Source organism: Lissotriton helveticus, chromosome 3_2, assembly GCF_964261635.1.
Source record: "Lissotriton helveticus chromosome 3_2, aLisHel1.1, whole genome shotgun sequence".
Classification (NCBI taxonomy): Eukaryota; Metazoa; Chordata; class Amphibia; order Caudata; family Salamandridae; genus Lissotriton; species Lissotriton helveticus.
In genome coordinates, this window is record NC_136062.1 from 357,988,197 (window position 1) to 358,010,958 (window position 22,762).

The 22,762-nt window shown below is 45.9% G+C and overlaps 1 protein-coding gene across 5 annotated transcripts in view; it reads right to left on the reverse strand.

Moving 5' to 3' along the window:
- The window catches only part of NAV2 (neuron navigator 2), an 830,108-nt gene that overhangs the window by 193,361 nt on the left and 613,985 nt on the right, over positions 1 to 22,762 (reverse strand). For all 5 annotated transcript variants that reach the window (XM_078684226.1, XM_078684230.1, XM_078684229.1 and 2 more), the window contains exon 11: positions 18,753 to 18,875. In XM_078684226.1, coding sequence (XP_078540352.1) covers positions 18,753 to 18,875 — 123 coding nt within the window. The remainder of the gene's footprint in view (positions 1 to 18,752; positions 18,876 to 22,762) is intronic.

Sequence of the window (22,762 nt, forward strand, 5' to 3'; positions counted from 1 at the left end):
TTTTAGTCTGGGATTTAAAAATTAAAGAATAGAGCAAACATACCAACTGATAAAACTTTGGTTAAAAATAAGAAATAGTTGTTGCTGGATGGGTCCTAATGGAAGTACCGCTAGCTTCCCAAGAGAACAGATACAGACTGGTGCCATTACACAACAGTTTGCCCATTAAGAGTGGCAAAAAACAAAAAATAACAAGTAAATTCAATACTTTTACGCTTCCCTGTCATCAGTGAGACCCATTGGATTTGCCAATACTTGTTTACAATATTGCCATGGCCTTAACTTCAAATGTAGCCATAATCTTGTCTTGCTAGTACCGTACTAGCCAAGTTGGACGCTTGATCCAAGTTGTAGAAATGGTAAACTGAAATAATGTTCAAAATTCAAATTTTATACTATGCGCCTATACGAACAGTTAGATGAGCTTTGTTTCTTGTGCAGTAATGTTTTCATCTAGATTAAAATTACACTCTTTCTATTCATTTAAATGTAAAATTTGCAAGATAAAATAGAAAAAAAAGTTAGTACTTATAAGTGATTGTTTTGTTAAGAACAAATTTCAATACAAACTAAAAAAATCGAAGTTTAGTATTTAGAGATGATTAAAGACAAATCATATTTTGTAACAGATCCTGAGTTGGAGAAAGAGAGAGACGGGACAATGAATGTTTTCTACCAGATCTCCAAGGAAAACAATAATCTGACAATCCGTGTAAACTGTTCTGATGCCTTTTGAATATCCGGGTACAAGGACGAACGAACTGGACTCCCCAGGACAGATTAACCTCACAGCCAAGACACAGATGTTAACCTTTGTTTGCATAGTTTAGAATAGAATCCGGGTTTGCTATATTTCAGTTTGGCCTGGTTTGTTGTGTTTGATATGAGCAGAGAGGCCTCGGTATCATGCATTGTTGTTTTTAGGAGAAGTTACTCTTTGTGCAAACATTACCACGAATGAGCAATCTTCCAGATAGTAACGCAGTTTGCCTCGAAGTTACAACAAACTTTATCCTGCGATGCAGCCACAGACACACAAACTGATAACATGTCTCCTTAGTCATAAGGTTGTCAGAGCGGTTTGTTTCTTGTATTTATTGATCCTGGGGTGTGACAGTGGCTACTACCACACCTGGAGACAGAGCACAACATGCTGATGCGTGGGAGCACACCTGCAGGGCGTGTGGCAGCACATGGCAAAAGGCAGCACAGTGTAGCCCTTGTGCACCCCACGGTCCTATTTTCACAATACAACACCGGTGTGCCTACCTTCTTATTGTACAGTGTTGTACAGAAAATCTAACGCAACAGAGAGCAAATATGCTGAACAGAGAATGAACTTAGTGACGCAATAAAAGAGAACAAAGACGCTGAACAGAGAATGAACTTGGTGACGCAATAAAAGAACAAAGATGCTGCACAGAGAATGAACCTGGTGACGCAATAAAAGAGAACAAAGATGCTGCACAGAGAATGAACTTGGTGACGCAATAAAAGAGAACAAAGATGCTGCACAGAGAATGAACTTGGTGACGCAATAAAAGAGAACAAAGATGCTGCACAGAGAATGAACTTGGTGACGCAATAAAAGAGAACAAAGATGCTGCACAGAGAATGAACTTGGTGACGCAATAAAAGAACAAAGATGCTGCACAGAGAATGAACTCGGTGACGCAATGCACCCAACACTGTAATGCTGACTCGATCCGTAGGCGACCCCAGCAGGCCACCGTCTCTGGTTACTCTTTCTTAGGGTTACTCATTGCTAATTCCACTGGGTTTCCACTTTCAGTTCACCCCTCTTCAGGGGGTGGGGGGTGGGGTTCAGACAGCAGCTGTCAGGACTCTAAGACCCTCACACCCTCGTCTGGGTGGGATTTCTACAGTACGAGGTGAGAAGTGCCGTCTGCATTTTAATTTGGAACTAGTAATTGAATATCTGTTTTTGTGAAGGCTGCAAGCTACAACCCCCTGCCCCCTTAGGCCCCCCCTGCCCCAGCGGGCAACTAAAACTGGACGTGGTGACGCTCAGGGGGTTGCAAAGCTCCAAACCTGGCCAGGTAATAGAAATTCTGTGTTTCGAGACGTTTAAGGTGTTTTCCAACATCGCTCAACTTTTTTTCTGTGTCTTACTTTAATTAACAAAGGTATATAAACCACTTTCTATCGGTCGTTTGGCTTTATCTATCAATAAGCAGTAAATGCAAAACAAAAACAACAAAAAAACACAATTTCCCACATTTGGAAGTACACGTCACGAGATAGAACGTCCCCAGAGTGAGATGACGAAAGGGTTCATAAAGCGCACTGATTGATACCAGCAGTTCCAGACGCTGAAAAGCCAGCAGAATTGAGAAGCTAGCAGTGTCCTCTATGACAGGGGACTGTGCCCTGCTCCTGTGTCAGCTGTAGTGCAGGTGGTGCTCACAAGTCAGTCAGTCAAAAATACTTTATTCGGTTCATAGTAAAAAACCATAAAAGTATACAACAAAATTCATCAGGGTCAAGACATTAAGTTAAAAAAGATATGATACATTGATTAATAGTCCATACATGGCGATTTCATATGGGTTTTTAAAAAAAGAAATATACATTATAAATACTAATAAAAACAGTAAAACCAATACAAAAAGCATGTTAAAAAAGATACAACGCTGATTCCTCAGTCCTAAATACATAGCTATGTGCAAAGTATCCAGTTAATTTTCCTCCTAAATCTCAATGCTATTTTTGCTATATTACAAATCTCCCATACATTTGACAGCTGTAAATATAAAAGAGCGGGTTTAATTTGACTAAAGCCCTTTTCTTTAATAAGGGGAATAATATACTTTTTACGAATAGGCCATAAATGCTTACAAAAAAAGATAAAATTCATAGTATCTTTAATAGAGAAACCGTCACAAGAACAAATCTCCAGTTCCGAGTCCTTAGTCCAACCTGGTCGTTCTGTAAGGAGAAGGTGAAATTTGTTCAATCTAAACTTAGTCAATAAAAATCGATGATTCATGTTATTGACGATTCTCAAATAAGGTTCTATGCCTCTAGTGGTTGTTAACAATTGATGAGCCCTTACTGTTGGTTTGCATAGTTCATTTTCTTCTCTAGCCAAATATGCCAATTGTTATATGTGTCTTTGGCCCATTTTAAATCCCCTTTCAGCAACTTGTTTGGGCAGTTAAACAGTTCTGGTAGGCCCAATCTGGTTGCTAATTTTTTAATGTAATTCAACCAGGGGATAGAGTGGCCATACTCCAATGCTAAACAAGATTCTGTGGTGGTGATGGTAGAGGCACAGGGTGGCCCTCTGTGTAGCTCTTTGTGAGTGCCGTGTGTGACTATGTCTGTCATTCTGACAAGTGCACAAGCACCAGCACAGCCTTGTGTTGCACGATTGCTCTGTGGCCGATACCAGTGCTTAATTTCAGCCGGTGGTTTCCAGTGCTCAGCACCGGCCTTTAATAATTAGCACCAGTGTTTTTCAGGAGCACCAGTTAAGGACACATTAATTTTCTGGTAGGTTCGAAGAGATTAAGTGATTTGTACCGAATCACAAGATGTTTAGCCGATGCAGAGACTCAAACCTGGTTCCCCAGCTCCGAAGTTGGCATCTCTGGCCATTACGCCACATCCACCCCCCACTTTCATGGTAAGTAGTTGGTTCTGGTTTAGGCCGCGCTTACAGGAGAAACGGGCTGCTGCAAGCTGCCTTCTGACGAGAGCCCGGCCACTTACTTAGTTTTTTATAAATTAACCACTGGCCCATACACAGACTTGTGCATGTGCTATGTACGAGCTCACGCCATGCCGATGGGTTCAGTAGCCTGCAGTGGTGGCACGCGTGCGCGCTGTTTCTCTGGGAGTTTGCTTGAGTGCAGTGTCTGTTACTGACTTCCGCTTCCAGACTGCCACTTCCATCTGAAGGCAGTGATGGAAGCTGCATATTATAGATCAGCATGATGACCTCTTCACTTCCTTCGCGTCCAACCCCATCATAAAAATACTGTATGCTGGAGTCATGTTAGGACTGATCACACCATCGTAGCCTGTCTACTCGTTCATATGTGAGCTCTTCTTGTTGATAATAATAATAATTCATATTTATAAAGCGTGAACATATCACCCCTTGAGGTTTCAAGGCCGGGGGCCGTCAGGGAGATTAAGTCAGCTATTGCCCAGAGTCACATGACGCTGAGCTGAGCTGCTGCCGGTGCCAGGGATCGAACCGTGAACCCCACCGGGGATCGAACCGTGAACCCTGCCGGGGATCAAACCGTGAACCCTGCCGGGGATCAAACCGTGAACCCTGCCGGGGATCGAACCGTGAACCCTGCGCTCCGGAGTCAGCGCTTTGGCAGCTGTGCCACAGGTCATTGATGGTCCAATTACTTTTGGGCACAGCCAAGTGATTCTTAGCTATGGAACCAGACCACCACAACCCCGCTTTTAATAAAATAAAAAAAAATCAACATGGCGCCAGAGTGGTGGGGAAGCACACGAGGGAGAGAATAGTGTGCAGGAGGAAGGGATGTGGTGGGTTAAAAGCACGCGAGGGAGAGAGCTGGAAGACATACACACTCTCAAGGAGTTTTAAAAAAGAGAGCTCCCTAAAAGTGAGCACTAAAAGGATACAAGTTAGCCAAGCAAACAGATGGTAACGCGGCTATTACTCAGGGTTGGGACACAAAAAGAGAAACACATACCAATTAAAACGGAGCAAATGAGAGCGACAATAAAGCCGACCGGTGGTAAGCAATGGACATGCTGCAGACCCACTGTAAGTTCACAAAAGGCTTTTCACACCCAAGCAGCCTTGTGCTGTCTGGTAATCAAGACTGAAAAAAGGCAAATCTGCAGCTCCAATGACCTACTGTAAAACCACTGCGCTCAACTGCTTTTATATTTATCCATTTTCCCTTGTGTTCTGACCAAGGCTACAATTTTGTCCACAACCACCCATCCGTCACACACAAACCATGGATTAAAGTTTTAGCATCAATGTCTTGGCCCAACTAGTAGTGCCCATTCTCACAGAAAAGATGCCAAAACATACTTTTCTAATGTTAAACGAGCAAAAGCCATGTTTTGTGTAGTTTTTTGTTTAAAAAAAAATATTTTTATTGGGTTTTTTGACAGACATATATAACAGTTAACATTTAGACATTTCGCGTTGTCCATACAGGGTGACATTCCATTAGGCTTAGGTGCTGGTAGCATGGGTTAAAAAGGCTTGAGCTCCCTGTTAAAACTATTGCCAAACATATAACATAAAACATATACCCGGTGGCGTTGTGTGCTAGGGGTGTCCGAAGGTTCGGTCTGGTTGCAGTGGACCATGAGCTTAATCAGGCACCTGTCTCATAGTCTACTCTGTGGGAAGTAAAGAGGGGGGGGGGAGGATTCTAGGGGGAAGGGGGAATGGGGTTGTCCTGCTCTGAACAAAGGAGAGGTGCTGGGTTAGGCCACTGGTATTGACATACACCTTCAAGGTGGATCATACAGGTCTAGGAACCTATCCAGGGAAGTCCACAATCCCCTATTAGGGTTTCTCCATGGTGTGTTGCGTAGGGTTGTGATGTCGGCTCCCCTCAAGAACGTTACCCAATTGAGCCTCCCCTTGAAGGTGGCCTTGGAGGTGTCCTTCCAATTGGTGAGGACTATTTTAGTTGCTGCTGTTAATAAGAGGTCGAGCAGGCTTCTGTCGTGTTGCGAGTCTAGATCCGATGTTATGAATGCGGTGGTGAGTGAGGAGAACTCTTCTTTAAGAGTACACCCTAAGGCTTTGTTTATGAAGGAAAAAAATGTGTTCCAACATTTTTTTACCTTTGTGCAGTGGAAGATGAGGTGTGCCAGGTCCCCTTGTTCTATGTCACAGTTCCAGCATCAGTTGTATTCCCTCAGACCCATGGCCGCTAGGCGAGCCGGGGTCCAATAGATTTTGTGTAGCAGCCGGAATTTTGTCTGGGCAAGCACCGGGGAGACCATATTCTTCGAAGGGGCCGAACAGAGGGCGTGTCTTTCTTGTTTGGTACACCTCCATGCTTAATAACAAAACAACCAATTACTGGGAGGCAAAGCTAGACACCATATAGCGCTTTACATGAGCACCAGATTACATTACACAAGGCCAGATTCACTTTTTGTATTTTTAGGCACGAAGAAAACTAAGTGATTTGTCCAAATCACAGGAGGTTGTGCCGACTCCAGCACCGGAACCAGGTTCGAAAGTAGACAGCCAGAGCACCTTCGTTGCTCTTTTAAAGCCCGAGAGAAACGGGGACCCGACCTGCTACCCAATTCCAAAGAAACCTGTAGAAACATGGAAACTTCTTTCAGCGAATTTTAAATTGTATAAACGAAGAGCAATGCCTCCCAATCTCTGATCGAGACCTCAAATCAGAAGGGGAAGTCTGCTCAATCAGGGCCGGACTGGCATAGTGGCCACCGGGTGTTTCCCTGGTGGGCATGAAGGGAAGGGTTGGGCTGTTTTTTGAGTGGTGGGGCTGTTTTTTTTTGTTTACTGGCAGCTGGTTTTGCAGTGCTGCAATATCGGCTCCCTGTAACAAAAGCAGCATTAGTACTTCTCACTAGCACCCCTCTCCCCCAGACCGTCCAACTGAATTGCCAGGGCTGGTTTGTGTTCCTAGTCCGGCCCTGTACTCAATGTCACTACAAATTGTTTTAATGCCCTTCGCTTTCTGTATGATGTAGCACAATCTGTAATGCAGCATGAGCTATCTGACACAGAGAGTCACGTGCAGCTCTTGGGTTACACCCATCATATACAAACATTTGAAATGCTATTGTGCATCACAACCGAAGCCCACAGGTATCCGACGCCCACGTGCTGCGTGTAAATGGAAAGTTGTCCACGAGGTCCGTGACAAAGATCCAGATCTTTCCACTGTGGTGGCAACCCGCGCCGCCCACAAGGAAATAAACAGCGGCAGAAGATGGGCTGACAAAGCTAATCGGTCTAGGTTGATGTTTAGAGTAAAGCCTTCAATATTCTGTTTGCCAGGGCACAAGTCGAGGGTACATGCGGGTAGACGGCGTCTACTCACTTTTTTTCACAGGGTAGACGCTGTCCAACCTGCCAAGAAGTTGGGACCCACTGGAAAATGCTGAACTCCTCCAGATGTGATTTTCAGACACCAGGACACGTTCAGCAGGCCTGCTTGTATTCAGCTATCTTTCCAAGCAACAACCTGCAGGTGTGCAGGTGGCAGGGACTTTGTTATTTTAAATTCTAGCCGGACCATAAATAAAGGGTGAATTTAAGGGGCCATCATGCCTTCTTTTGTAAGAGTATCCTGGTTGGGAGTTATCTGGAGCCTCACACCTAGCTGCAAAGGCAATGTATGGTGAAACACAGGTTCACAGCTTGTTATTACTTCACAAGTATTTAAGAGAGGTATGGTTTTGACTTTTTTCAGTCCATCTGTATAAGCGAGATGCATGATTTGTCAGAATGCCAGATGTGATGGTCGACCCCAGTATTTACACAAATAACAATTTAAATATCAATCTTTTGTTTTATTTCTTTCATTGCACTACTCATCCCAATGCAGGGTGTTGGAGCGCTTCACAGCAAAGTGTGTAAATCAATGTACAAGAAGTTACATAAGACCGTGAGGTTTACAAGGTGCAGGATGAACTCACTAGGCTGTATTAGGAGGATTACAAATTATGAACTGCAAGTAACAAAAGGATCTCTGTGTTAAAAGCAGTAGCCCACTTAATAAAAATCTGTCATCTGCATGTTACATGATGTGCTTCGTAGGAGACATATTAACTCTCTATGCTGCTTTGATTCAAAACTCGGACTATACAAAACACAGATCTCTCTAGCAAATACATTAACCTCCAGAGTTATCTTACCATCCTTATTACCTGAAATTTAGTGGGCAAACAAAGATCTCTGCAGTAGGTGCCTTCACCTACACAAGATATTTTAAAATGCAGACTTTGAAACGAATTAAGCAGAACAGATTTACTACTACATTTGCTCCTTGTTGCCAGTTTCTTCCTGGCTGAGTTAAAAAAACATAAATGTATAAATTGAGGCACAGATTTCGCATCAGGGTTGCAACACTTTATTGGCACAACCCTGATGCAAAATCTTATTTGTTAAATAATGTAATGTTCTAATGTACTCATGACAGACCTGCTAAACATTTGTGAGAGTTCTTAACCCCTTGCGTGCTCGTGACGGAACCATTCCGTCACGAGCCACGGTGGGGCTGTGCTGGTGACGGAATGGTTCCGTCACGGCCCGGCCGCCGCGCCTGCACGGCGCTGATTCCGCGCCTGCTCTGGACGTTCCATTAAGCGAGCGGGGCCGTGACGGAACCATTCAGTCACAAGCACAGCGCCACCGCGGCTCGTGACGGAATGGTTCCGTCACGAGCATGGTGGTGCCGCGGGCCCCCCCTAGCGCCGCGGCAGAATTACTGCCGCGGCCAAGGGGTTAAGATCGAATGTCACTTCTTGTGATGTCTATTCCTGTGAGGTCATGGGTTGTGATGTCACGCGCCCCCTTACACACTGCCTAACTTCACTACAGTCCCCTCCACTTCTTTTTTTTAGGACTTGTGCCTTGCTGATTACCAAGGTACATGTAGCGGTTCTAAAGAAGTAGGGAAAGGCGCCGCATGGGTGCACTGTGCGAGTGAGACTTCCCTTCCTCTGGTATGTTCTCAAAGAGACACGGAACACGTTGTCCACCTTCTAATTTTCATGCTTCTGAAACATACCTCGTGTAATAGAGGCTTCACGGAAAGACATATTTTCGGCTGTTCCTTTGTTTAAAACCATAACACCTCAGAAAGAGATGGTTATCACCTGACCAGGGTTGATGTAAAAGCGCCACCTGGTGGGTAAACTAGAACATGACAGTCACAAGTACACACAAGTATTCCCCGTCGTAGAAATATACACGGAGTGTAACACTACTGGGAAACAAATGGCCTAATCTCCAGCTTTGTGGATGGATTACTCAGTAACGGATATCCATTCACCTTGTTACAAGTGCATTATATCCCATGGCAGTTGTCATAACACAGGCGGCTTTTCATCATCTTTGTGGCAGAGTAACGTGTCTGCAAAGCTCTAAGTCAGCCGCAAAGTGTACATTTCTGTCTGGCTAGTAGAAGGCTGAGAGGCAGCACAGAATACCCCCAAAAAATCCACATAAAAAATCAGGCACAACTTATAAACAGAACGCATTAGTTCTGCGTTTGTCTTTCAGAAACGTTTCCTACAAAGAGACATACTTATATAGATATTTACACAGCATAAAACCTAGCAAGGAAGCAAATGGAGTGCTATACATTTATGAGGTGCTGAAATACTATACAAGACCGGGAACTTCAACCGGAGATGTACACCCTACTCCTTTCAGTTACACCATGGTTACTACAGTTTGCAAATGCACAGTTGCCTACCATTTTATACACATTTACAGATGGCATAGAGAGGTTAAGAGCTGTGCTGAGAATCACACGATGGTGTCCCAAGTGCAGGAGCCAGGAATAGAATCCAGGTTCCAAAGAAGGCAGTTTACGACTATATTACATCTCCCTCCGCGAGAGAACATGAGTTCCCACCAATCCCCCAACAGCCAGTGCAGTACTTTCTAAAGAGAGGCATGTGTTTACAACTGGAAGGAACCTCTCCTGAGGCGTGGGGCGTGAGAGCTGTTACAGCAGGTAAACAAAGGGCGACTGATGTGTGCGCAGGAGACATTTGCATGGTATTTCCATAACAACTGAACGCTGCAGGTGCTCGGAGATTCTAACCAGCCCTGCGTGCTCCACCCTAGGGCTCTGTGGGACTCACTGTGTGATCTTAGTTCATTCCGCTTCACAGTGAAGTGTTTATGCCGCAACCATTCTACACCACCAACACTACTCACTCAGTAATCCATACTTTATCACTCCAAACTACCACTCACCTGTAGCCACATACTACCACCACTCACCTGGCGCCACATACTACCACCATTCACCTGTAGCCACATACTTCGACCACTCACCTGTAGCCACATACTTCCACCACTCACCTGTAGCCACATACTTCCACCACTCACATGTAGCCACATACTTCCACCACTCACCTGTAGCCACATACTACCACCACTCACCTGTAACCACATACTTCCACCACTCACCTGTAGCCACATACTACCACCTGTAGCCACATACTACCACCTGTAGCCACATACTACCACCACTCACCTGTAGCCACATACTACCACCACTCACCTGTAGCCACATACTACCACCACTCACCTGTAGCCACATACTACCACCACTCACCTGTAGCCACATACTACCACCACTCACCTGTAGCCACATACTACCACCACTCACCTGTAGCCACATACTACCACCTGTAGCCACATACTACCACCACTCACCTGTAGCCACATACTACCACCACTCACCTGTAGCCACATACTACCACCACTCACCTGTAGCCACATACTACCACCACTCACCTGTTCACACATACTATCACCACTCACCTGTAGCCACATACTTCCACCACTCACCTGTAGCCACATACTTCCACCACTCACCTGTAGCCACATACTACCGCCACTCACCTGTAGCCACATACTTCCACCACTCACCTGTAGCCACATACTTCCACCACTCACCTGTAGCCACATACTACCGCCACTCACCTGTAGCCACATACTACCACCAATCACCTGTTCACACATACTATCACCACTCACCTGTAGCCACATACTTCCACCACTCACCTGTAGCCACATACTACCGCCACTCACCTGTAGCCACATACTACCGCCACTCACCTGTAGCCACATACTACCGCCACCCCCCTGTAGCCACATACTACCGCCACTCACCTGTAGCCACATACTACCGCCACTCACCTGTAGCCACATACTACCACCACTCACCTGTAGCCACATACTACCCTTCACCAGCTCCCCAGCACCACCATTAACCTGAACCCAACACACAGTACGCACACTACCACTCACACACCTACTTTAAGGCAAAGGCTGTGTAGCACCAGATGGTAAACTATTCTAAGGGTCTCCACCCCTCGGGCACGGTGGGTGGGGGATCCCCAGAGCTGCTCACCATTCATCCACACCCTCTTGCTTCCTACCTGCACTCCAACTCGCCGACAATCACTACTAATAGCCCACAGTCACTATCCAAAACTCACGCCACCCACATCTCCGTCCTTAAGAGTTCCCGCAAACAGACCCATGCAGCGCACACATTACCCAATGGAGCTATCTCTCCAGTCTCCAACTCGATCCCAATGGACTCAGAGAACAGTGGGATTAAAGTGTGGCGGGATATATTAAGAAACAAAATATTAATTTCGGTACAATATTAAACACCATTGTTTTATACTTCTCAGTGGATCATGCTGTGTGGCTTGGTTTTGAGCAATCGAGGGTCTTGTGCTTAATTTGTAACAGAATAAGTGCAGATGGCCACATTTTTTGCAGAAACCTGCCGGCGTCGCTGCTGAACGTCAAGGTTGTGGAATACCACAGTTGTCGACTCCTGATTTCACCTGCTCCTCTTTCATCCACCAGCACGCCCTATTTGCCCACTAATCCTGCAGAAATTATTTAATCTCTGCTTTCTTCCTTGTTCACTGTTTTTCCACATTTCTGTTCCTCCTTCTTTCCCTCCTTGCTGTCTTTCTCTCTCTTGTTCTGTGCTAAATCTTATGATTTAAGAAAAAAAAGTTCCAGTCACTAAAAAAGGTTGAAGGGGAGCCTACCTTCAACCCCTGTTCAAATTAAGCACTGCTCGGTGTTTTATGGAGTCAAGTTGCACCTCGCTGCTCAAACTTCACAAAGCCCACATATGTCTCAGAGGGTAAAGGGCTCAGACAGGGGCGGGCCTTGCAGTTCAGATTGGTTGTGTCGGTGTGGAGACTGGTTTTCCCAGTCTGCAATGTCAAAGAGGAGCTGAAAATGATGGAATGGAATGGTCCCACCAGTAGTTCAGAATGATTCAGTCATTCCATTATTTTTTGCTGTTCCTCAATGTGTACTGAGCTTTTACATGATAGAATCCACAGATCTATACAAGACATTTTACCCCCTGAACTATCTCGCAAACGATAAAGTGTGACAGTAAAAGGGATAAAATGCATCTTTATGTATGCAAGCGGCACCAATCCAACGTGGGGGCGCGCACCACAGTCGGTACCGACCTAACAGAAGCGCTGAGGTACAAGTCGGAATTTCATTGTCATTAATACGCTATTATGACAGTGGACCACTCAGAGGTTTGCCAGATGTAAATCTTTTATGTAAACTAGTTATAAAGCATCATTCTAGCAAACAGTCCACAAACAGCATGGCATCGCAGCGCTTTCTGCAGCCCAGTCGCACTTAACAAACAGTACATGGGGTTCAGCTCCACCTTCTCTGCGGCTTTTGCTATCTACGTACAAAAATCTGTTTCTTTAAAACAAAAAATAAAAAAAACATCACAGTGCCTTTAGCACACCTTACAAATCTGAGCACCTTTCTCAAAATCTTCCCAGAGGGCAGATATTAGAAAAAAGGGCTCTAAAATGAAATTAAAATTAATTTGTATTTTGAAGGGACGGTACCCTAATCAATCATACAAAATCTTAGCAACGGCTTTTCCACTAATAGTCAAGTCCCACATTTTAAGGTGCAGCGCCTAGAGGCACCCCATCACCCTGTAAACCAACCTTGCCTCCCGTCGTGCCACAATGTTTAATTTTAGAACGCACCTGTCTGTCTTTCGAGCCTCCCTGAACACTGTGGGTGATAACACAAAATGGCCGCCTGCTCCTTGTTGAAGGGGGATTCGGGAAAACTGCTGGACTGGATACACACATGAAACTTAACGACACAGCCCCCACCTGTCTAAGTGATTATCCCGCAGTACACTGCCCCGGGCCGGAGCCGCAGGACAACTGAACAAACAGGCCACCGTCCTGCCCCAGCCACGTGCAGAGGTCACTGGGCTAAACCAACAAGCCATCCTTCAATGAAGTGACAATCCGGGTAACACATGTCCACGTCAGAGACACAACCACACACAGACGCATGGGGGCGAAGGGCAACAAGACGGGCGGCGCTGTCGGAGGCCCTCTTAGACATATGCAAAACAGTGCAAATCCGTTTTGCACCATTGTTGCTGCCTGTCTAGTGACGGATAGAGCAAACTGTCTTTTGCCTCAGACTCATCTTTCACATCTGGTAAATGCTAGAAATGTATTTTCACCATTTCCTTTACGTGTAGGCGAAGTGAAAAAAACATCACAGACAACACTTTGCTTCATTTTTGCTCCACTTTAAACTTCAGTTCAGTTCAGATTGCTCCTTTGCATCCTGCATGAGCAGTGACGCTGCCGCCTCAGTTTTTGCAACAGTAAAAACTTTCCCCGGTGAAGCCCTAGTTTTAAAGGTCATCTTTCAGCCTGTAACATCAGGCTGAATACATTACATCTACTCACACCTCACTGGCATGAAACTGTATGAAAGATACTGACTGAAGCCTCCTCGTGCAAGCCATGGATTTAAGACCTATGAATTGAGAAAGCTTCAAACTGAAGCAATGATACGGTTTTAATGAGAAATGTCATCATAAGAAGTAGCATATCAAGAACTTCCTTAAGTATGTCGGATGGAAAAGCACGTTGCTTGCCTTGGTGACATCTTTGCACGTGACCTATCTAGACGAGGGACCCAGAAAGCACCAGGGGAGACGTATCTAACTGATTACTTCTCTGAAGGGAAGGCACAGTTTACAGGCTCACTCCTGATAAGTATTACACAGTCTTGTATTCCGATGCCCCTTAATATCACTCTTGTCCTCAGTGCTTGATTTGTGCCGGGGATTGCAGTGTGCATTTTGGAAACCAGGACTTACAGTTTATCATCGAACCGGAGCTAGCACAAGAGAGAGAAACTTAGAGAAAGCCATCAGCAAATCCTTCGAGACAGCTATCTTACCAGAGAGCTGGAAGCACGCAGAGATCAACGCCTTACTCAAGAAACCCAAGGCTGACCCTCAGGACCTCAAGAACTTCCGACCCATCTCCCTGCTCCCGTTCCCGGCGAAGGTCATTGACAAAACCGTCAACAGACAACTGACCCGCTACCTCGAGGATAACAGCATCTTGGACCCGTCCCAGTCCTGGTTCCGCAGCAACCACAGCACCAAAACTGCCCTCATGGCTGCCACCGACGACATCAGGACCCTGCTGGACAACGGCGAGACCGCAGCCCTCATCCTCCTGGACCTGTCAGCCGCCATCGACACCGTCTGCCACTGCACCCTACGCACACGCCTCCACGACGCTGGGATCCAAGACAATGCTCTGGACTGGACCACCTCCTTCCTCTCCGGCAGAACCTAGTGCGTCCTCCTCCCTCCCCTTCCGCTCCAAAGCCACCGAGATCATCTGAGGCGTACTCCAAGGCTCATCCCTCAGCCCGACGTTGTTCAACATCTACATGACAACACTCGCCCACGTCGCCTGACTGCACAACCTCAACATCATCTCCTACGCCGACGACATCCAGCTGATCCTCTCCCTCACCAAGGACCCCAGCACCACCAAAACCAACCTCCACAAAGGAATGAAAGCCGTTGCCGAGTGGATGAAGAACAGCCGGCTGAAACTAAACTCGGACAAGATAGAAGTCCTCATCCTCGGCTCCACCCCCTCGGCCTGGGACGACTCCTGGTGGTCGACCGCACTGGGAACAGCACCAACACCCACCGACCATGCATGCAACCTGGGGTTCATCCTCGACTCCACTCTCTCCATGACAAAGCAGGTCAAAGCAGTCTCATCCTCCTGCTTCAACACCCTCCGCATGCTTCTTCAGGTGGATCCCCACCGAAACAAGAAGAACGGTCACCCAGGCCCTCGTCAGCAGCAGGTTGGACTACGGAAACGTCCTCTACGCAGGAGCCTCAGCCAAACTCCTGAAACGACTACAGCGCATTCAGAACGCCTCTGCACGCCTGATCTTCGACATCCCTTGCCGCAACCACATCACACCCCACCTGAGAGACCTGCACTGGCTTCCCGTCAACAAGAGGATCACCTTCAAGCTCCTCACCCACGTACACAAAGCACTCCACAACACCGGACCAGCATACCTCAACAGTCGACTCACCTTCTACACCCCCTACCGCCAGCTCAGCTCCGCCGACCTCGCCCTCGCCACCGTCCCCCGCATCCGAAGAGCAACCTCCGGCCGCAGATCACTCTCCCACCTCGCCACCAAAGACCTGGAACACCCTCCCCATCCTCCTACGGCAGACCCAGGACCTGCTAACCATCAGAAGACTACTCAAAACCTGGCTATTCGAACAGTAGCAGCGCCCCCACCCCCTTCCCCCCCATCGCCTTGAGAACCCCACAATAACACACATATAAATATATATATATATATATATATATATATATATATATATATATATAAATATATATATATATATATATATATATATATATATATATATATATAACAAAGAATCCGAGCCCCACTACGACTTCCTGTGGTCACAAGGCCAGAGAGTTCAACTACAGGCCCCAGAATGCACCAACTTTGGTAAATGACGTGACTGCACCTTCAATTTTGGACTGTCTGTGACATTGGGGAAAAATGCTATTTACAGCAATGAATGAACACTGGGACATGTCACGTTGTCATTGAACAAAGTTGGTGCATTCTGGGGCCTGTAGTTGAACTCTCTGGCCTCGTGACCACAAGGATCATTTACTACACTCACCTGTGAACAAGGCGTGATGACGCTGACACGCGTAAGGATGAAGGAGTGGTTTTCAATGCTGCCGCTTCAGACGAATAAAGTATTTTCTTCCATGGAAGTCGGAGTGGGGCTCTGATTCTTTGTTGTTGTATTCAAACAGAATCCTCCGCTCCTGCCTCAGCAGAGTTGGTGGCCCCAAGTAAAACGGAGAAAGTTTTTGGGACACACACACACACACACACGCACGCACGCAAACACAAACACACACACACACGTGTATTTCTCTTTTGTTACATTTTACTGTATAACTGGAAACCTTTTTTCTTTTTAAAAATAAAAAATATATGTATTTTGTTATGGGGAATAGAGAGGACCTGTCACAGACAGTGTGCTCTTCGGTGCATTACTGCTCTAAGTACCGGTATGGTATATTTAACCGCATGCGTGCGGCGGCTTTTCTCGCGGTATGCGGCATTTTAAAAATTACCACGTTACATGACGAGCTCAGCTCGTCATCAGCACACGGCAGGTAACGCTGATGACGAGCTGAGCTTGTCATCAGCATGGAAGGAGTTAAGAAAGGTGTACCACGCAGGTTTGGGGTCAAGAGGGTTTCCAAAAACGTTGTCCAGGAGTGAATCGGAACTGGCAGGTGCTTGTTTCAGAGTGGGCGCTAACGGCGCATACATCTTGGATACATCGACCGCTGTGAAAGTGGGTACAAAAAGCCACAAAAAAGAAGTCAAACGCAGTTTTAATGCTCAATGGAATGGAGGCGCCAACCTCTTGTACGGCGAGGCACCGGGGTCATTTGCTGTTATCAGAAATTAACAAACTGCAAAGAGCAGACCAATGTGGCATGAAGGGGAGGCCATGTCCAGGAGGGGCTGGAAGGGAGCAGGGCCGGACTGGGAACCAAAACTGGCCCTGGCAAAGAGCTCAACCGGCCCCCCCTGGAAGCGGCTGAGCTGTTTGCCAGGGTCGGATTTCGGCCTATTTTGTTACAGGGCCGATTTTGCAGCTATGCTGCAAAAACGGCCCTGTAACAAAAACGGCCCCCAGGGGCCCAAAATCGGCCCCCACCCATGCGGCGCACCGGGGGATTGCCCGGAAGGGAGTTACAATCCATGTCCCTAGATAGTGTATATCTCAGCTGCTAACATCATCGGACACCCAGGGCCAAATTAGGGCCCCATAACAGCATCCAAAAATTGGATGGTCCAATAAAATGATATTTGCTTTTGTTTTTGTTTTTGTATCAATTCATTAATTTTTTAGCTCGGAGACTACATCTTTGGAAGCCAAGGAACCGCATTATAACTGTATTCGCCTCATCTACCTTCCACATGATAAGCGCGTCACCCCCACATGCTCAACAAGGCTCAAAGCCAATCAGAGACTCAGCTAATGCCAAGTGTACGAGGCCCTGCAGCGGTGTACGCATTCCAGATGTGCCAATGTGACGCCCGCCTGACCACAGCTGCCGTCCAATCACATGCTCCAGGGAGTGGTTCAATGAAAGAGATGGACTTTTCAGCACAGCTCCTGATATCACTGTGATCATCAGATATGATGATCACAGTGATAGTTCCAACAGACTATGGAAGTGCCTTCCCAGTGCGTTGGTGTGGTTGGAGTGTATGCCATTTATTGCAGTATTATCCTTCTACCTGTGTTTGGTACTCTTTTGTAACATGTACACGCCACTTTTCTCTTGTAACTCATTGTTTGCTACCTCTCACATTTTGTTTGCTTTTGATACTTGCACAAGTGCCACCATTGCCTACGTAACGTTTGTTCTTGTGCCTCAGCATATATTGCAGTATTATACCTCTAATTGTACTTTGTTTTCTCTTGTAACCTGCACACTTGTCACTCTTTCCTCCTGTAATGCACTGTTTGCTACCTCATGTATTTTGTTTGCTCACAATTGTCACTATTACCTCATGTAACTTATCGTCTGCTTTTGTAATTTGTTCACTTTAATTCTCTGTTCCTATTGTGAAGCTCTCTGACGCCTTGGGGTAAAGTCCGCGCTATATAAAAATGCATAAATAAAATAAATAAGACAACAGCAAGCAGAGCATTTCCAACTCTTAGCCTGCATGAGTTATTGCAAAACTACCAGTCGCCAGCAAACCTGAGGATCACAATGCAGTTGTCACTTTCTAACCACTATACAGTATCACACTCCCTGTGCCGTGAACCGCTAACTACCAGAACCTGCGATGCATGTTTACTAAGTGTGTGCATTGGTTCAATCTATGCAGAAGACTGACCTACCCTCTTACACTCTCTTCTAGGAACCCGTATGTCATCTGTCTTTGAGTATTACACCAACTTCAACTCTCAGACCTTGGTCTCCCTGTGATCCTGCCTGAATCACTGTACAGGAAAGAATATTACTGCCCCTGCTGCACCCTCACCATACCACAGACATCTACAGACACTCCTGTGCCCCTACTGCACCCTCACCATACCACAGACATCTACAGACACTCCTGTGCCCCTACTGTAGCCTCACCGTGGCTCCCTCTCACTCATACTACCAGACTTCTACAGACACCCCTGCACCCCTAATGTGAGCTCACCAAGTCTCCCTCTCATCAAGGACATCAGACGTCTAGAGCCACTCCTGCTGCCCCTACTTTCCTAAAAAGTAGGAGAGAAGGTTAACTGCCAAGTAAAAATGGGAGGGCGTTCCACAGTTTTGCTGCTGGTGTGCACAAACATAACCCTTACATTTTGAGACTTTAGATCTCAGTACTTGTTACAAACATTTATGCTCTGAGTAACAATTTCTAAATGGTTTCAACCAGTAGATGTTTAGGCCAGAAGCTCTGGCTTAGAGAGTAAACGGCCTTATGAACATTTGCCATTTGTGCACCAAGATTTTTTTCAACAGGTTGCAAAACTCTGGTCTGAAATGTTTTACCAAACACACATACAAAGCTGGTATTCTGTCAAGTGCAAGACTACCTGTCCGCGTCTCCTTGGCCAATGGAGGCATTGCGCTGTAACGTCTCTCTCATGGCAGCCATTCCATCCGGCAGGCGGTTCAATCTTCGAGTGTAAAGGCCCAAACCTCCATCGGTCATATACCTATCGGGGAAACAAAGAGAAACAAGTGTCAGAGTGCTCTAAATCAGGAACACCAATACTGCGCTTGGATCAGTCCGTGTGCACCTGTGGATAAAATGTGACTTCAACACTCACTAGTTTGCAAATCAAATTAAGGAATCACTTCTACAAATGCAACAAATGCTCGAATCTCACCTGATCGCTCCGCCTGCCTCAGTCAAAGATCTATCTATCTCTCTATCTATCTATCTATCTATCTATCTATCTATCTATCTATCTATCTATCTATCTATCTATATGGATGGATAGATATATATATATTGCTAAGTGCTACCATATACAAGTGATATATGCAAAGAACGAGTGTCCAATGACTCACATAGCAGAACAGGATTCTGAAATTCTGCAAGTACAGCTTTTTTACTTGAAATATCAACAGGTCTCTCTCTTGAGTGAAATGAAAGTGGATTTATAGAGAGCAAACAAATGCCCGGAGGCATCCAGGCGCTAAACACCAATCCTTATCTGCTAACACAGGAGCACTTTTGTAAGGGAAATCTTGAAGAAATTTCAAAGCAAAGTTCTAGGCTCTCACACACCCCCCGTGTGTGTAACATCCATAATCTTCAATTGACATGTAGTGGGAGAAAATGGATTGTTTCTCACAGTCTCAACTCTATATTGGAAATACCACCTACTTCCATTCGTGTCATTACAGGGAACCACATAAAGAAACTTAAGAGGTTTACATAAAGCAGTTTACTTGAAGCAGTGTCAGAGGTTTCTCAAAAGGATCTGTACGAGGCAGACCTACATGTATTACTTAAATTGACAGGAGGCGTACATAATACGTGTGAAATAAAGGGAATTACGAAAGTGATATTCATGCCTCAATTTTGTTTATTTCCATTTCAAGTAAAGAAAAAAAACAAGTAGCAAGCTTTAATGCCTACCACCTGGAGGCTGGCTGGCATTGTCAAACAATATTAAACTGTGAGACCGGTGTTTATGTAAAGGTTTATTGAAATGTTTCAGATTTCAGGGGTTAACACTAAGAGGCTAGCATAAATTTCACCGGTCTGCGTGAAAGAACTTTGCATCCAAAGTGCAGGATTAAAAACTTACCTAAAGTGGCAAGATTACATGACGCATGAAGTAGCTTTATGTCACGGGTTACACATGGGGCAGTTTTAGCTTTTTTACATGGAGAGTTTATGCAAAGCAGAATTTGGAGGCTTACACAAAGGGGTTTTTTAACATGAGGTAGATTTCAGAAGTTAATACAAAGGGGATTAGCTAAAAAAAATTCTGCTACTTTACAGTAATGGAATGTGCGCACGTGGACGGGTAACCAAATTACATGAGGCAGATTTCACAAGTTCATATACATAGGTTTACATAGGGGAGATCTCAGAGGCGTACATGAAGGAGCCTACATGAGACGGACGGATGTATGATGTTACAACGCAGGCTATTACAACGCCTGTCTTTACAACGCGGTTTTTACATCGCAAACCTTTACAGCGCATAGCGCTTAGAGGTGCTGGATAGTAAAAAGTTTAATTTTCTATTCCAACTCCAGTCCCCGTGGACACTAGGGAAGGTGTTGGATAGAAAATTAAACTTATTCCCTATCCTAGAGCGCCCCCCAGCGCAATGCGTTGTAATAGTTTGCGTTGTAATGACCGCGTTGTAATGGTAGTGCGTTGTAAAAGTTTCGTTGTAACGGTTGTTCACCGAGACGGACTAAAGGTGTGATATTTTTACACGTGGCAGATTTCAGAGGTGGACAAAAATAATGTCTTTATTTTACAAGTTTATATGTACATAAAGACTTTTGTTTACAGAGTTTAGAAGTTTACATAACCGTGTTTAGTGACATAACGTAGATTCACAGGTAGGGGCAGTCGCAGATTCACCAATGACGTATGTAAGGATCTGGGAGTTGCTATGGTCGGGCTTTACATTTCAGCGAATGGCTGAGCTTAATTGTTGTTTTTCCTAATCTCGTGAGATCAGGCTGCACAACAGTGACGTTGCCTACAAAGGTTCCCGGATGCAGTGGGTGGAACCCTCGAAGTCTATCTCGTCCGCTCTACCCTCCCTCATTGGCTTCCAGTGTGAGACAAAGTAATCAGTTTAAAGTACAGACTTCACTGGAATACTTACCATAACTTTCTACACAAAAGCACAATCTCTTTGTATCAATCAAGTAGGACCGGACTGGGAACAGAAACCAGCCCTGGCACACTGCTCGGCGGGCCCCACCTGGGGTGAGAAGGAATGCAGTCGAGCAGTTTGCGAGGGCCGATTTTGGCCAATTTTGTTACCGGAGGCTGTTATTTCCAACCCCCTGTAACAAAAAAACAGCCCCCAGGGGCTCAAAACCGGCCCCAACCCTATCAATCAATACATTTGTAGAGCGGCTACTCACCCGTGAGGGTCTCAAGGCGCTGAAGGGAGGGGGAGGCGGGGGGGTGCCGCTATTGCTCAAATAGCCAGGTCTTGAGGCGTTCCCTGAAGGTGAGATGGTCTTGGGTCAGTCGTAGGTGTGCGGGGAGGGAGTTCTATGTCTTGGCCGCCAGGTAGGAGAACGATCTTCCTCCTAGCGGCCTACTGGGGAAATGCCCGGTGCCCGCTTTGGCCAGTAAGGCCCTGAGTCAAGGAACCCTTTACTCAGCAATGTGATTTTTTGCGCCTGTACCCCATATCAGGAAATCCAGTGTTGGAGGGAAAGGTTTCTCTGTTCAGACTGCCAAGGTCTGGTCTGCCCTCACATCTGATATAGGGGCAGCTGGAGACCACTCCACATTAGAAGGTCAAACCTGCTTTTTCCCTCCATTGTATTTTCAGAGGGTGCAGTCAGAATTATGTTGGTCTTCTACGTGTTGTGATATTCCTCCGTGTACAGAAGCAAGTTTGTGTTATATACCTTGAACTGTACAAATCACTGCAGTGTAAAGCCAAATAAGGAGTTGTTTGTTGATGTTAGGTTCCTGCTTTGCGTGGGTGCAAGAGACCAGTTATCACTTGATGTTTTGTAGCTGAAGAGCGGCAACATAGGGGAGGCTCCTTCATGCCGCCTTTTCTCTTTGGGTTCAAATACTAGAATGTATGAGCAGTACAGAGCGGAAACATAAAATAACAAGGCATCCTGCAGCAGGCAGAGCAGGCCTCTTCGATTAGTGGCAATGATAACGAATAACCGCTTGCTTTTATATTGCTGTAGGTACAGTGGCGGCTCCTCCGCTAAGGCCGAGGAGTGTCGCCCACTGCTTTTCAGCAGTGGAAGGAAAAATAGAATGATAATAACTAAAATGTATTATCATTTTAGTTTTTCCAATTGCAGGTGCTGCATCTTTGCCATTCGGGCGGGGTGAGGGGTTGCTCTGCTGACAGAGCAGGGGAGGAGTGGTTTGCACTCCCCAAAGTGCGCATGAATGGTTGGTCAGCCCTCTGGGACCGGCCAAAGTTTCATGCGCACTAAACATGTTCTTCACCCAGGCTGTAATGGTTTGGCACTCAGACCAATCACAACGCTGCAATGCAGCATTGTGATTTGCTCGGGGGAGCTTCAGCCTGGGTGCTTCTGGTGCCTGGTTCCGTCCAGCATAGGAGAGACGTAGCCAGGGAGGATGCAGCGGGAAGGTAAGTTGAATTTAATTATTATTATTTTTTTTAATTTACACCTCGTCTCTGTGGATCGACCCCCTAACCCTTCACCCCACCTCACACCACCGATCCGTGCCGACCGCCACTGTGTAGGTACCTCGGTTTTGACCTTGCACAGTTCTGTAAGTAACCGGTGTTACGAGAGAATAAATGTATTAGTCAATTTTCTGGCTTTGGAAGGATGAACACCTGAGTTGCCCTGTCTGTTCTTAAACTCATGACCTGTACCCTTACAA